At 34.8% G+C, this 17346-nt stretch overlaps 1 protein-coding gene across 1 annotated transcript; it reads left to right on the top strand.

Annotated features, from left to right (window-relative positions):
* Nucleotides 1–318: 318 nt before the first annotated feature.
* On the top strand, nucleotides 319–16866 carry LOC134755790 (protein rolling stone-like). Its single transcript, XM_063692395.1, has 4 exons — nucleotides 319–613; nucleotides 11452–11562; nucleotides 12446–12641; nucleotides 14846–16866. The coding sequence occupies exons 1-4, from the start codon at nucleotides 319–321 to the stop codon at nucleotides 15039–15041; spliced, it is 798 nt and encodes a 265-aa protein (XP_063548465.1). The 3' UTR covers nucleotides 15042–16866.
* Nucleotides 16867–17346: the final 480 nt, after the last annotated feature.

Raw genomic sequence — 17346 nt, 5'->3', positions numbered from 1 at the left:
TTGTAGTAACGAAACGGCCAAGCCACATATTTTGTCTAAGGTGTAGGGTTTGTGAAGTTAGGGCTTGCAGAGCTAGGGCGTGTAGAGTTAGAACTGTTAGAAGCTTGGCTCTGATGACTTTTAGATAGTGCGAGCAATATGGTCGTCTTGGCAACATTTTACATGAAATGTTTTTGGTGGGATATACAACTGTTTTGACTAAGTCATTCACTTCTTTATTTATCTAACCATTTACTGTTTCGTTTTCACAGACCAACAAGGTTACACTAAGAAAAGCAGTAATAACTGTAGTCAAGAAACATACAGTGGGCAAACACAATGACTCAATGGACGTGGAGACATAATGCGTCCTGCTGCATCGGGCATCTTCGGAAAGGCGATGAGCCTTCGGAACTCTTCGCGAGGTCATGGCGAGGGCGAGTGTCCCCCCTATTTTGGAGGCTGCCGATCCTGTTCTGGGCTTTGGCAGTCATCGGCTGGTCGGGTGCCGGCTTCTGGGGACCGCCGGAGATGTTCTTCCTGTATATGACGCATTGGGGGCTGATACTGATTTTGGTGGAATCTTTGTTCGGAGTCGCAGTTACGACGATGAAGCATTGTGGAACATTGCCTGGTGAGTTTTTAAAGTTATCTTAAGGTGCAGTGGGTTCAGCCAGCAATTTTTTGGAAAATCGTAGCGCTTTTTTAGATTATAATACGGTTGCCAAAAAAAAGAATAGCAATCTTGAGGCCTTTTGCTAGTAACGTCATTGACGACGTTCACTTGATAGATAAAAATCACGGACAAAGGTCTTAAACGCACCATTTTGTAACTACATATTTATGAACTGAAATAAATGTCATATACTAAGAAAAAATGACCAAGGCCTCCAGTGCCCCAGGCTGCCTGCACCCTGCACCCTGGGGCCCTATTCGAGATGCACAACTGTCAGTTTCGGCTTCAACATCAGTTCAACAGTGGAATGAATCATTTGTTCATCAACTGTGGAAAGTATCATTTGGTTGTACACCAAAACTCATTCATTGAAAAAATTATGCAACAAAAATCAACTTTGTTTTCTTACTACTATACGGTTTAAAATGGCTCTGAACTCTGCGTGGTTCGGTTTGGTTTCGTTGTCACCTAACTGTGGATTGCTAATGTCAAATTTACCTATTCGACAACACACGATTTCTTCCATTCAACTGAAGTTCAACACGAAACGTCACTTAACGCATGTCGAATACCGCTCCTGGAGCTTGCCTCTCCCTGCTCTCTGTATCTGGAATCTGCCTGCAGCCTGGGGCACTGGAGGCCTTGGTAATTTTTTCTTAGTATATGACATTTATTTCAGTTTATAATTTATATAGTAGTGTTTCTACTTAAAATAAAAACAAATTAAAGTATTTTCTGTAAATAATTTAATTTGTTCTAATACTTCTAACAGTACATATTTATGCACAAAAGCTATTAATATGAAAATTCCTTAAAAAAAATGCGTAATGTTATTTTTGATCGACTAGGTAGCGTCTCATAAAATACTTACTTCTATGCTCCAAATTTCATTAAAATACTTTCCGTAAGATATATAGTTCGGAAGAAGTTACAAATAGTTCCTTACACAAAATTAATGGAAATACACATTGAATAAGTATCTACACTTCTAGTTTAAAACAAGGTTTATGGTATACCTAATAATTAAATAAAGCCTTGATCAAAGTAGATCAATGTAGTATCATAGGAACTGCAAGGTAATTTGCAATATCATGAGATTGAGCGTTTACCTTGAAATTAGGTAATATTAAGATTGGAGCTTTATGGAATTTTCTAACGACAGGTACTTTGATGTCAGTGCACTGAGAAAGTAACAATATTGGTTGAATTAAAGCCATAGTAACTTTCTAAGAACCATCGTTGATTTACAATGAAACGAAATTGAATCAGTCAATATTTTATAGTAAGAATTGGTAAAACCCTTGATGCACAGAAAAGTATACTCTGATAATTCTCTAACCCTTCACCATTTTTTTACAACTTATTTAAACCTGTCACACTGTTCGGTAACAAAAATTTACATATTAAATATTTTATGAGATTTGATGGGATGTTTACAATGTATGCGATAAGAGTAATTATAGTTTGCATATTTTACGACACATCACCGAGGAGTGTAATTACTACGCTAATTGTTCTGACGTGTAGTAACTTTCTATCTTCTCTCAGTTGAATAGTAGAATAAGAATTTATATCTTAGACGATTAATAAAATTGTTGCCATTGAAACCTGCATATGTGTGTGGTGTGTATGAAACTATGAATAGGGTGGGAAAATAGTTGGCATGCCTTGGAAATTGTTGTAATATTTTATGCGGAATAATCAGTTTTATTAGAGTGTTGAAGCTTTATATATCTAACCGAGGAGGGTTTAAAAAAAAACATGTGATTTTATAAAGTGTAATATGTGTGTCAAAACTAGTTTTCATAAAGGCACCTTGTCAAAACTTGTTTTGGATGAAGAATTCTAGTTAAAATTACTAGTTTTTACTTTGGCGTTTCGGAAAACTAGTAAAACGCGTTTTCACAAAGGCGTTAAGGAAAACTAGTTGTAACTAGGGAAAACGCTTTTACACTAAAAACTGTAATTTTTTCGGTAACATACCAAAAATCAATAGAATTGTTAGAAGTATTAGAACTAATTAAATTCATTTCAGAAAATATGTTAATTTTTTTTATCTCAAGTAGAAACACTACTTTATAAATTATAAACTCAAATAAAAATGTCATATACTAAGAAAAAGTGACCAAGGCCTCCAGTGCCCCAGGCTGGAAACGAACCAGCGTCCTCTGCTATCGCGGCAGGTGCCTGTCCAGCCTGGGGCACTGGAGGCCTAGTTTGGTCACTTATGACAATTATTTCAGTTTATCAATTTAATTATACGAAAAATCAGTGTCATAGCACCCTAAGCTCAAATTGACTGGTGACCTTTTTAGTGACGCTAGAAAAGTAATTGTAAAAGTAAATGACTTAAATAAGTTTAAGTTTTAGTGCTTTGTTTTTTGGTTGACAGGCTTACGAGCAGACAGGGTGTATGGTAGATTGCTACCAATGTGGTACATATAAAAAAACCGGCCAAGTGCGAGTCGGACTCGCGCACGAAGGGTTCCGTACCATTACGGAAAAAAACAGCAAAAAAATTACGTTTGTTGTATGGGAGCCCCATTTAAATATTTATATTATTCTGTTTTTAGTATTTGTTGTTATAGCGACAACAGAAATACATCATTTGTGAAAATTTCTACTGTCTAACTAGCTATCACGGTTCATGAGATACAGCCTGGTGACAGACAGACGGACAGCGGAGTCTTAGTAATAGGGTCCCGTTTTTACCCTTTGGGTACGGAACCCTAAAAAGATCTTCTAATTCTTTAATTCGTAGTCGATACGTGATGCGTTTGTACTCGTATTAGTCACGTGCGCAGCATCGGCACGCATTTGGCTGCAATGGCATTCTTTGTCACGCAAATAGACGCGACCGATCAACCGCTCTACTAATTATTCACTTTAGATTCTTACCGCTTGATCGATTGTCTTTGTAGTTTAAAGGTCAACGTTCAAATTAAGCATATAAAAATTATAAACATATTTTTTTTGCCTTTATGAATCATTTGGTTATCTTTGTTTTTCTTGATACGTAAATACATGAATAATTATACGATTGATACTAAGAAGCCTTAAGCGACGAATGAGGCAAAAAAAAGATAAATAAACAAAACAATAAATTATATCTGTCAAAAATTATCATCTAGTATATTTCTACCAATACTCAAATCCGTACGCTATATTATAAGTAGATTTGATATCGACAAAATCAAAAAATGTGAACTAAGACGTAAATGTAGTGTAAACTGCATGTTACGTACACAATACGTAAATTTTCGTAAGTCACAAATAAAACGGCGTTTGTGCGACAGTTTGTTCTTTGCTTAGCCACTTAACCTCATACCACGGCCACATACTTACTCCACGAGTGGTATGGGAAGTAGTGAGGGAAGTATGCAGTGCAGTATGGCGGCCGATGACGAGTAGCGCGGCCGTACTATGTCTCTGCCTACTTCCCTCGCTACTTCCCATGCCACTCGTCGAGTATGTGGCCGAGGTATCACAATACATACAATGTTAAGGTGATTTGACAAAACACAGAAAATTACAAGGAGAAGTTAAAGTAAACACTAATATTTACGCATATGTACATAACAGGTGCTCAATACATTTTTAACGTATGTCCTTTCTTAGCTTTAATGGTTTACAGAAAAATGTTTTGAAAAATGTGTATAAAACGGAACAATTAATTAAGGTATACACATTCATGTGCTTGTAAAATATTAATTTTAAAATATTAAATCTATGAAATACCTAATTCGGTAAAGATACGGGACTACGAAAGGAAAGGCCTTCAGTTTTTTTGTAAACCATTAAACATTTATGACAGAATAAAATAAATACCTAGTAGGTATTGTAGGTCAAACACAGCCAGTATTTTCTCATTAAAACCATTCATCGCCATTTAAGTAAATACTAGTACAGGAGCACAGGGTCGGCATTCGGCAAGCACTTCAGGTGAGTACTCTAACATACCATAGTTAACGTTAAAAAGATTAGTAAATAATATAAACTGGTAATCTCTATACAGGTTTTCTTCAGTCACATTAGCTTTACTCTTACTTAACTCTGTGACACCAACCTTACTATAGGTAACAACTCGATTGTAATAATGACTGATAATTAACTAACTACTTCATGGTTGTTAGATGTTGTTAGTGTGCCTGCTTGTGACTGATTTAAGTATACTACAAATGTATTTCTGTTGCCGCAATAACAACAAATACTAAAAACATAATAAAATAAATATTTAAGTGGGGCTCCCATACAACAAACGTGATTTTTTTACTGTTTTTTTGCGTAATGGTACGGAACCCTTCGTGCGCGAGTCCGACTCGCACTTGGCCAGTTTTTATTCAACAGATCACGAATTAAGTGGTACGGCTGCGTTATAGTGATAAAATACTCGTAAGGTCACATTGTATTCTAAAATATTATCTGAGACCTCACTTTTCTGGTACTTAGTGACGCCGTCATTACCAACAATAGCGAGGAAAGAAATTTTGCAAGAAGAACTTTATTATATACCTGTCGCCACGTAGGTTAAGGATACGTTTCGATTGGCCCGAAGAAGGATTGCAAAACGAATTCCCTGCTCAGGTAGGATCTTTATGACCAAAGTCAACTAGTATTTTAATCGAACAACTTTACTGTCCGATTTAGCCCTTTAGCGGTATCCGTTGTATCTATTTACATTTATATTTTGTACCTTGGACATTTACCTACCTAATTAATTCACTATAAAGTGATTGGTTCAAAATAATGACATTGAAATTTAAATTTTAGTAAAAATTAGAAGGGTTTGACCTTCAATATACTTATGATTAGGTAATAGGTACATATTATTAGTACTTAGTAGACATGAAATATAATATTGCTGGCACCGCTATTAATGTGACACACAAGTAAACGAATTTGTTATACACATACAAGTAAACGAATGTGTCCGAGACGCTCCGAGCCCATCAAAATCACATCGAAACCAGACTGGCAGAAACCATAAATCCTTCAAAAGAATTGTGGAGGATTATAAATGAGGAGATAGGTAATAAATCAAACTCTCAGAAGGTCTGCATAAATACTCACGAAATTTGTATAAAAGAGGTAACGTCACGGGCTCAGGTCGTTAAATAAATCTATTAAACCAAGTGCAATATTTTTTAAGCCAATTACCTGAATAAAGAGGTGTCTAAATTATCTCAAGACCTTTTTAATCAAGCAAAGTAACTGCAGTTTAAGAATGTGGCAGATCGAAGTCAGTTCATGCTTCACTGCACCTGACTATTATTGACTGTTTAGTACAGTCGCCATCAGATATATCGGAGCGGCCAAGGTGTTCACAATATCTGAACACACACTCTTAACGCCTTGACAATAAAGGTGCGTTCAGATATTTATGAGCACCTCGGCCGCTCCGATATATCTGATGGCGACTGTACAACACTGATTGTACCGACAATCAGTCATGTATTCTGATATAATTGGGATTAAGCCTGTAATGCCTGTATTAATCTCTCCGATCGTCCGCAGTGGGGGTCAAAAATCGCAGGTTCAAAGTGTTAAAAAACCTCGATTGTGCTGTATTTGTAGATCAAAAAAATCGTTCTCTAAAAATTTGACTAAAAATTCGGTTTCAATCCTTATTTAGTTAAGTTATATCTTATAGTTAAGAGTTATAAGTTATCATACACAGACAAGTGGTTACAATGTTACCTTACGTTAAGTGACAGTTTAAATCGCAAGCATCAAAAGTGGTATTCGTGACAATGAGCACCAAATGTTTGACAAGTCAATGTCATTGGCGAATGTTTGGTTTAGGTCACACGTCGCCTACTGATTTCTACGTGAGCTGCTGGCAAAACAGTAGGTCAGCGTTGCCGCTGCTCTTTCTTCGCTGTTTCCTCTTCCTCTTTTTCTTGGCTGTATGATGGTCACTACAATGTCATTGACATTGGGCAGCATCGGCTTTTGGTTTTTATATGTGACGCACTGGGCAACAAGAAGCTGGGTTAACAAGAAGTTGTTAGTTGTCCTTGCTGCGGGTTTCTCAGCCACTGTTTCGGCGTATGCTTATTTTAATTTATCTTATTGGTACGCTATTTTATTTATTTTCGATAGATATTGATTTACGAAGTAAATAACGTCGGTACAAAGGAAATTATATGGTACGCAAACAGCTTTCAGTGTGTACGTGCCATCGTTATTTTAAGCCTCTCTAAAATTTTGAGCTCATTTGCATTTAAAACAGTTTATTTTGCATATTTTGAAAGCCTAATGCTACATGGCCTTGAGGTCTGGGGTAACAGTGTCCATGTGAAACCTGTTTTGATTTTACAAAAAAACACTGTGAGATATTATGTTGATAAGGCGAAGCCACTTGAACATTGCTGTCCTCTATTTGTGAAGCATAAAATATTTACAGTGCAGATATCGCTTTACATATTATACTTAATCTGTATTTTTGTTTATAAAAATAGACACCCTAGATTAAGACATAAATTTGACATACAATTACCAAAATCTAAAAATTATTCACATTTCATTGATATACATTTGTAATAGAGTAGGTATAAGTAATTTGAGCATGCAATACACATGACATTTTAAATATTTGCATTTCTTTGCGACAAAACATGTATAGTATAGTAGTTTTGATATCGCAAGTTAATAGTTATTTGTGCAACAAGAGAGGAAAGTTGGTTTTTCTTGCGAGTGTTTATTTTGAGTCCCGAGAAAGCGAAAGAGTCTATAATTGAATCACGAGCGAAGCGAGTGATTCTAAGGTAGAATCTTGAGCGTAGCGAGGGACTCAAAAACACGAGATGTAAAATAACTTTGCTCTCGTGTTGCACACATAATTTTTCACCTCAGTAGTGAGAACATATTAAAGGTTAAAATGTATTTCGAATTACACAGAATAAACAGAAAAAAAAAGTATTATAATATGTACAATATGATACGAGACCGGACCGGACCGGACCGGATCGTAAAAGTATGAAGTTCATGGCCTTCACTAAATTAAAAAGCTACATTGTTTCACTCCCAGGGAGTGACGAAAGTAGGCTTGTTCGAGCTGCTGAGGTGAAAAAATATTTGTAACCGTTTGAAAGATGTATATAATATAATATAATATGATGCATGGTCATTATAAGCAATGTATTAGGGATAGCTTTAAGCCATAGTAATTAAGTTAGATTTAAGTTATATTGCATTGCCCTACAGGGTTTCATAGCTGAACCAATAAAATGTACCAACTTGTATACCTATGACAGCAATAAACACACTGATTACTGATTACTGATTTCAAAAGTAGTCTGGAATACATTGGAATTAAAATTTATAATTTTTTTAAATGAGGACATTGGGAAATGTGATAAAATATTACTTTTCCAAGAAGTTAAAATCATTTCTACTAATAAGACCATTTTATAATCTGCATGAATATTTTGATAAATTGACATTTTAATTGTAATTAGATTATTTAGATTATTATTTTAAGTTAGTCTAAGATTTTGCATGCCATATTGTATACTTAATAGCTACAATATGTACCTATAACATCCTAATGACATGTAACTATAACAACTGTGTATCATATGTTTAAGCAAAATAAATAAATTGAAATTGAAAATTATTATGTACATACATTTGTACTAACATCCATATAATAGTCTTATTAGGTATATAGATATCATTATCTACAAATTCAAAGCACACACCTTGAAATTTGGAACATTTTTAAAAACTAAATGAGGAAAAATGGGGTTAAAAGTTTTTAACATCTTAGCTTAGTAAATCAACTAGTACCTAATTATGTACTTGCAATAATAATAGTAATCTTAATTTCTGATTCTTCAATTAATCAATGATAATTTTCATTGATATAGCCTGGGTCTGATAAGCCTTATAAGAGTTTTGAATGATTCACGTTAGTTTCACTAGACTTATATTGACCGGGATATAACAGACCGTGATTACCTTTTGTATTGTTTTTGAGCTCCCGATATTTCGACGCAGTTACTCCCACCCGTGAACAAGATGCAACAATACAAAAGGTAATAACGGTCTATATCCCGGTCAATATAAGTTAAGCCTTGATTATATCGCTTGTGTATTGGACGTTATAAATTATATAGGCAGAATATTTAATATAACTAAATCATTATATTTTTCCTTGAATATTAGTAGTTGGGAGGTTTATTTTCTCTAATATACTTTTGACTTCACATGAAATAGTATCAATTGACTTAGAGGCCAATTCGAACAATAAGATACGTCATTTACTAGTTCTAGAAACGAAATGGAGTAGATATGTCAGTGTCAAATATGTACATAGACGTATCTTATTGTTCGAATTGGCCTGATAGTCCTCAAAATTGTGTACCTATCTTAACCTGTTATTATATATTATGTAGGTTTTAATGCGTAGCCACTGCATACAGACATAAGTAAGAAGTTTATAATTTAATATAAGTACCTATGCTGTCAGATTCCCAAATTCTGGCCTAGAAATAATAACATGAATCACCCAGATTACAGAATACTTTATGTAATTCGTAAAACGCTTTACAGACACCAATAAAAACCACCAGATATCAATCTGCGGTATGTTTGTTTATTGTTTACGCACAGCCATAATATATTCTTATGATGTAAGGACACAGATCAAATAGTACCAGATACACCACGTTCACGATCCAACTCTTTGCTTTGGGTGTCTGACAGGTAAAATATTTTTTTTTGATAACATTCCTCGGAATTTTCAGATGAGTTAAATAGGGAATATTACGCAAAACTCTAGCCATTAGCACATTCAGAGGGTCTACTGCGAAATATGAAAATCGAAATTTCATTATCTGCGTCTCTATTACTCTTACATATTCGAACGATAGAGAAGCAGATAAGAAATTTAAATTTTTCCGTTTCGAGGTAGGTCCCTGTAAACAAACCGCCTGGATGGTTCAATGTAATATTTATTCGCAATAAATGATCATAAAATGATCTGTGAAAACTTGTCAAAAAACTGTTTAAGGCGTAGTATGTACAATTTACTCTATGGTTTAGGATGTGCGCTAGAGCTGCACTGGCAGAATATTGCAGTAATACTGCCTATTAGAAAAAGAAAATAATTAAGTAAATAAGAGTTTTAAATGATTCACGGTTAGTTTTATTAGACTTATATTGCCCGGGATATGGACCGTGATTACCTAGTACCTATTGTTTTCTATCTTCAGTCACCCGTGAACAAGATGCATGTAACTGCGCCGAAATATTGGGAGCTCAAAAACAATTCAATAGGTAATCACGGTCCATATCGGTCAATATAAGTCTAATTAAGTAAATATTCTTAATTGTACCCCATATGAAAACAAATTTATAAAACAAATCGGAAAAATAGTCATTAAGCAAGTCTTCTCGTTATCATTTAATGTTATAAAGACCTACCTATGTTTGTATTAGAAAGACCTATGGAATATTTTGTTATCTTGAATTTTGGCTTCCACGACTCAATTTTTTTTATGGTGATGTATCTGATATGCCTAGATATACATATCTAATCTGTAGCAAGGATCTCAACGCAGGAGTTGAGCACGTCCGCGTCTTGGGCCCTTGGCAAAGTTCATATCGCATACAGACGGCAAATGAGCATGCAACAGATACTTAACCATAATAAGATTAATCCCCGATTACACATTACGATGCCAGAGCACAGTTATACTGGTTCTCTCGGTTCGATTTCTCGCTTATGCTCTGTGAGTGTTGAGAATACAGGGCCTTGTGCCACTTGCACGAGCTCTCTTCGACTATTTGAGTCTTCCCTTGCCATACATGATTAATCTAACTGACACAAAGACCTTTGAGTAGAATGTCACGAATGTCATGGTTAATGATAGTCTTAACTGTGTTGTGACGTGTGTTAGATTTAACTTGTTATGCAACGCTGGTATGATAATTTGATTTATAAATTCGTAGGTGTTCAATTGTTCATAATGATTTGTGCTTCTTGAACTTAATTTGATAAGTTTTTAGATTGTTATTCGGTGATCATGTAATATGGTATAAGCAAAGATACATTGATCGAGTAAGATGCGTAAAATCTAAGACAATTTCGCGCTTCCAATTTGACAGGTAAACGAGATGGCGCTGTACAGCTCCATACATTTTGCGGTAACACTGATTGTCAAAACTTGACGTTTGACAGTTCAGTGACAGCGCCATCTGTTTTGGACATCAAACTAAGGGGCACGTTTTTTTCTTAGACTTTTTACCTCTCTACATCCTCTCTATTACAATCAATTCTCTTTGCTAGTAATAAAATAGTCAGAAACACAAATATGCAATATAAAGCTGAATTGGGACCATAGAGAAATATAAGTGGTAACTCTATACTTACATCAGATTTCTTACCAGAACGCGAGTTATTTCGTAGTCGACATCTAACGTCAAGTAGTGGAATTATCAGTACCGCTATTTGACACCAGATGTCACAATTGTCGCTACTGGCAAAAATGTACTGCTAAAATAATTTACAACTAATATTACAAGTGGAAGGAGTTGAAAATAGAGTTCCGGTTAATCCGGTTATAATATTAGCTAAAAAAAATTTAGCATTAGATTTTATCTCTATTTACAGCAACGATTGATTCTATTTAGTGCTATAATATCGAGACACAAGGCAGAAGATAGTTCTTATCTTAGCCATTATTAATTTAATTCTATCATTAACAAAACTTGTTCTCAAATTACCATTATTGCATTATCGGTAATTAATCTAAAAATTTAAGAAGTCACCGTGTGTTTTAAAATTTCAGATGCAACGTTTGGTCTACCGTGGTATGTCAAGACTTACTGGGTCCTGTACAACATCACCATCCCTGTCGCTTTTCTCATCACTATATTCTACTGGGGCGTTCTAAAAACTTGTAAGAATATTTAATTATATAGTATTTTACTTTATGTTAAAAAACTCGTTGCTATATCTACTCACATTAAATTGAGTACTTATAAGAGTTTACTCCGTGAAGTTGCTTTCGAATGAAGGAAAATAATCAAGTAAAACCTTCATTGTTAGTAAATAAATACGTGTCTGTAGTACGAAGTAGGTATGTAAGAAAAAAAAGGAAATCATGCTCATCTTTGTGGCTGGTGGTTAAAGAAGGTCGTTAGTGGTCACAAAAAGTTTTATGAGCATTGTTTTTTTTTCTTTGTTTTCAATCATGATTCATTGGTTTTTATGTCAAAGGCAAGATACAGATAACGAACACCTCTAAATATTATATTTAATATTTGATTTATATTTTCACATATAAAAATACGAATGGCAAAGCATGTAAATAAGCCAATTCTACCTTTATTATTTTGTACTTAATCACGCACTTTTAATAAACGAACACAGTTCTATTATTACTAAGTTAGGTATCGCACGTAACTATGCTATTATTTTTAATTAAATAAATTGCTATGAAAATACGTAATTTATTAAATAAAATATTACACAAGGCAACTTAAAATTAAAATGAAATTTAAAGTTAAATAAATAAGTAGGTACCTAAATAGCTCAATAGCTATAAAATAAAATAAAACCCAAATTGATATTATAAAAAAAATGAAATACTTGTTAATTATAATATTCCTGTAAAAACAAACTTCGTTAAAATTTTTGATCAAGATTGAAATATTTTCCAAGTCAGTCATATTCTTTACATGTTTGCTATGTACATATATTGAACTCAATTTTATTAGATGGGTGGTCTTATGAGCTGTATCTAACCAGTTACCTACTAACTGTACCTATGGCGTCCACAGCCGGAAGAATGGTGAACTACGCCCCAAACCCAGTGCTGGACGTGATGCTGCACGGCGTCAACTCGCTGGTGATGCTCGTGGAGCTGGTTGCGTCGGCGCACCCCTCGCGGCTGGTGCATATCATGCAGCCGCTGTACTTCGCACTGGCCTATCTGCTATTCTCTGTTGGATATTATACAGCTGGTGGCTTGGACCCGTAAGAATCAAAGAATTCATAGCAATTTAATATAATAAAAAAAAAATTAATTGATAATTGAAAACATTCGCGTTATGAATACGGGTGAATAAAGTTTTTCACGCGTTGTCATAGTTACGTGCTCCTGGGTCACTTATAAACCTAGTTTCATGTAATTGAAATTAACAAAACGTGCATTATTCTTGTTATTTCCATAGTCCTTTCCATAATGGGCCATCTACTAAGCATACTAGTAAACCTTGGTATAAAATTTCTTTTAATAAACTAAGCTATTATTGTCCTCTGGCTGATCAGATGGGACAGAATAACAACAACATGACATAGTTGATCCACCCTCGTGTGAGGTATGTGGTTTTTTAGTATATATATATACCAAAACTTATTTTTCATCAGGCTAGTGAAAGCCCGCGTCTAAAAGTCGAAAAACATAAACATAATTAATTCGAGATAGACTCAAATGAAAAGTATACTTTATCATAGCACTTATATGATATTAGGACATTATTATATAAATTGACTAAGTCCCACAGTAAGCTTAATAAGGCTTACTGTGGGACTTAGTACCTACAGTACTTAGACAACGATATAATATAATATATAAATATTATACAAATACTTAAATACATAGAAAACACCCATGACTCAGGAACAAATTTTAATATCCGTGCTCAACTGCTCAACACACGAATAAATGCCCCCTTACCTTACCAGGATTTAACCCTAGACCATCGGCTTCACAGGCAGGGTCACTACCCACTAGACCAGACAGGTCGTCAATTTATTTTATTTTGAGGGCTGTTTGGTTCTAAGAGTTTATTCATAATGAATAATGACAGTGATGAGCTGATGTTAATGATTCCGTTCAGATGACGATGAAGTTGGTACCACTTAATCAAGCGTAAAACTAATAGTGGACTGTCAAAATAAACCTTGGGATTGTTTAAGAACGAATAAATCAGAGGACCTCCTCGGCGATAAGGTGCTACTCGTAGAACCGTTCACGAATGTTGCGCAACGATAGTGCATGGGAAGGTTTTGTCATGTAAATGTTTATTATTTTGCATTCACATCATCATGCTCATTTATGCATCATAATGTTAATGGCCGTCAGCATCATACATCTACCTATATATAAGTAAGTAAGTAAGTAAGTAAACACTTTACTGTTCGAAATAGAAAATAATCATGGTTCCATCAGATAAAAGTAGTACAAAGGCAAACTTATCTCTAAGAGGGATCTCTTCCAGAAGAATTAATTAAAATCTAGTCCTAAAGTAATTATAGGTATATAATATAATAATGATATTTAACTTTAGAAAAGTAGATTTCCAAATTATTTAAGCCTCTTACTCCACAAAATGGTCAAACTTATTCGTAGGAAATTTGTCAGAACGCATTAAAAATTAGTGACAGATAATAGGTATCCTAAATGGACATAATGGGAATGACTGAAGACAAATATATGTTTAAAGTTTTTGCTATATATTTAACTAACGACCCGCTCCGGCTTTGCACGGGCAGTTCAACCAATTTACATAAAACCATAACAAATTATACACCTATCCTTCCTCCAGAATTATGTGAAAACCGCATGAAAATCCGTTGTCGTTTTAGAGTTTATCGCGAACATACAGACGGACAGACAGACGCGGCGGGGGACTTTGTTTTATAAGATGTATGTACTTTTAAACATGCTAGTCAAATTAACCGCACGCAGTAAAATGTACATGGTCATATACGATTTTACTAAAAGTAGTTTACAATTAGCTCCATGCATGTTTTTTTTGTTATCATAATTTATATCGTTAGAATTTTGAACACCGGAAAAATTAAAATACTTTTGTAAACCTTCACATCAGAATAAAATATATTTCGTTCAAAAATAAACTTCATGCACGATACTAAAAACAAAATAATGTACTTTCCAATGACCCTATCAGACTGCAGGTCCGAATTAATAATGTTTGTCGCATTCAATTTATTTCGTCTATTATGAACGTAGTTCCAAGGTTAGTGCACAATTAAGCAAAGATGGCCATTGCAAAAGAAGATAAGTGTCAACCAAAAACTTGAGGTTACGAGTATTACAGTTGAGAGACATTTTTATTATTCATTAATAGCTTTAAGGTTTGAACAAAAAGCCATATCACAAATTGCCACAAAATTAAATTCAATTAGTGATTTCGTGTTTATCGTTCTTTCAGATGGGGTAACCCTTTTATTTACCCCGTAATCGACTGGTCGAAGCCGAACCAGACGATGGTGGTGGTCACGTTGACTGCACTGTTCCTGGCCCTCATGCATATCCTTACTGTTGGGATTGCTTCGCTACGTGACGTCATCTCGCGAAAGTACATCAAAGATTCTACAGGAGTCTACAATGACGGATTCAAGGCTTGAAATCTGAATGCGCAAAAGTGAAGAACCAAGTGATCCCAAGTGTGACTTGAATACGTGTTTAAACTGACGTGCAGATTTGTAGATCAAATAAGCATTGGTGTTTGTCGTGCTAAAATGTGCTTTACTTAGACTTAGAACACTATTTATACCTAAATAAGGGCCTGCTGGCCGTCAATGTGTCATGGACTTGTATTCCTAAAGGTGTTGTATGTATTTTTCCTCGTTATGTTCGTCCCCGTTGTCCGCCAATGCCAAACTACAGCGCCTTACTTAAATATTTGTAAATACTCGTATCTACGCCTGATGGTTTAGTTAGATTTACTACAGGCGGTATTTACTTTTTAAGACTTGCAATGTTGCTCGACCGAAAGCGAGATGAGCTAAAGGCTCGGCCGTCAACTTAAATTTCCTAAAATTATGTAGGTGATGTGCTGGCGTGCCCAAAATGCGCTCGGAAATTTAGCAGGAAGATTGGGTACGCGAGCCACCTAAAAGCGCACCAGAGAGTGGAACAGCTACACTATATTAAAGGTTTTTAAAAATGTCTACTCTCCAGAACACACAGTCGCACAGCGATTGACATGTTGGCTACGCGGCCAACGCTAACGTGTACAATCCAGCTACCTACTGTAAATCTATTTAAACTGTAAAATTTGCGGCCACTATATTTCGCACTCCTTTTTTAGGGTTCCGTACCCGAAGGGTAAAAACAGGACCCTATTACTAGGACCGCTGTCTGTCTGCCTGTACGTCTGTCCGTCTGTCCGTCTGTCTGTCTCCTGGCTGTATCTCATAAACCGTGATAGCTAGACAGTTGAAATTTTCACAGAAGATGTATTTCTGTTGCCGCTATAACAACAAATACTAAAAAGTATGGAACCCTCGGTGGGTACACCGTCCGGTTTTTGAAGTTTATTCCCTTGTCTATTTTATAAGTAATTCTTAGGTTTAGGACCTGGGCACTAAAGACTGTGATAGAATTATTAAAGCCTACTGTGATTTTGGACTTTTGCTGGTGATTATTTAAGCTGTCAGCTAAGTTTGTCTATTGCACTAAAATGCAGCAAAAGTATAATCGGATTAAATTAGTGCGGTAAATTTTATAAGATAATTGCTTCATACTTTGATTTGGATAAGAATAGGTCACGCAACTTATAATGATGTGAATGGAACAAATGATAAGTGATTGAAATTTCATGCTCTACTAGACTTATATTGACCGGGATATAGACCGTGATTACCTTTTGTATTGTTTTTGTCACCACGGCAATCACGGTCTATATCACCGGTCAATATAAGTCTAGTGAAACTAACTGTGAATCATTCAAAACTCTTATATGAACACTAATTTAATACATTGTTGTGGTTGTGCGTGGTCTCATTTATCTCATTTAGTGATGCGATTTCTATAATAATTTACTTGTTTTAAGTTTTATAATATAATGTGAGCTCAATTACCTTTTATTTATTTTGCGACTGTAAATAAGGCTATTTTTTGTATGAGCAAAAGGATAGGTAGTATTTTATAAATAAAAACAAAAATAAATGTTTTTGTAACTTTAGAATATGATTTCATCTAGGTTATAAGGGTTACATGTTGTTACAATAATTTAAATTCTCAATCTATCAATAAAAATCGCACCTAATTTAATACGTAACATCGCCCACACTGTTAACTGTCCATCGGACATCTTATTACAAAAGGCATAAGGTCCACAGATGTACAGTTAGAGTGTTGATGTTTGTATTTGTTTGATAAAATGTAACCTGATAAAGTGATAATATATCATCACGTAATTTTTTCATAGCCTAATCATTTCCGCGTACATAGAATAATTAAAGAATTTTGTAGCTGTTGTATGGTATACGCTGTTATATTATAATTTTTAAACTTAGAAAACTTCTATATTTTATTTTGTCTCATTTTAGCAACTACAACTGTCGAAATGACAGAGGGACAAACGATTAGAATTAGACCAAAAAAAGTCAGCCACGTGTAATGCGTCATAATTTCATAGAATTTTGACGTTCAAAATAACACTTGCACAGCGTGTGCTATCAAAATCGTTTCATTCTTTTCTCTTGGTCTAACTCTATGAACAAAATTTCAGACTTAACAGGCGTGTTTTTAATAACGGTAATAAAGTCTAGTTGGTAGATAAAAAGTTCCACTTCGTCAATTATCAGTAAGACGATAATTACGTTTTTTTTTCAGCCGGAAGCATCTGATTCACACGCCTATAAGTGGTACCGCTTGTTTTAAAAGAACTAGTAATTGAAAAATGTTTAATGATAGGAAAACAAT

The sequence above is a fragment of the Cydia strobilella genome, chromosome 3 (assembly GCF_947568885.1).
Source record: "Cydia strobilella chromosome 3, ilCydStro3.1, whole genome shotgun sequence".
NCBI lineage: Eukaryota > Metazoa > Arthropoda > Insecta > Lepidoptera > Tortricidae > Cydia > Cydia strobilella.
This window is presented reverse-complemented; position numbering and strand designations above follow the sequence as displayed.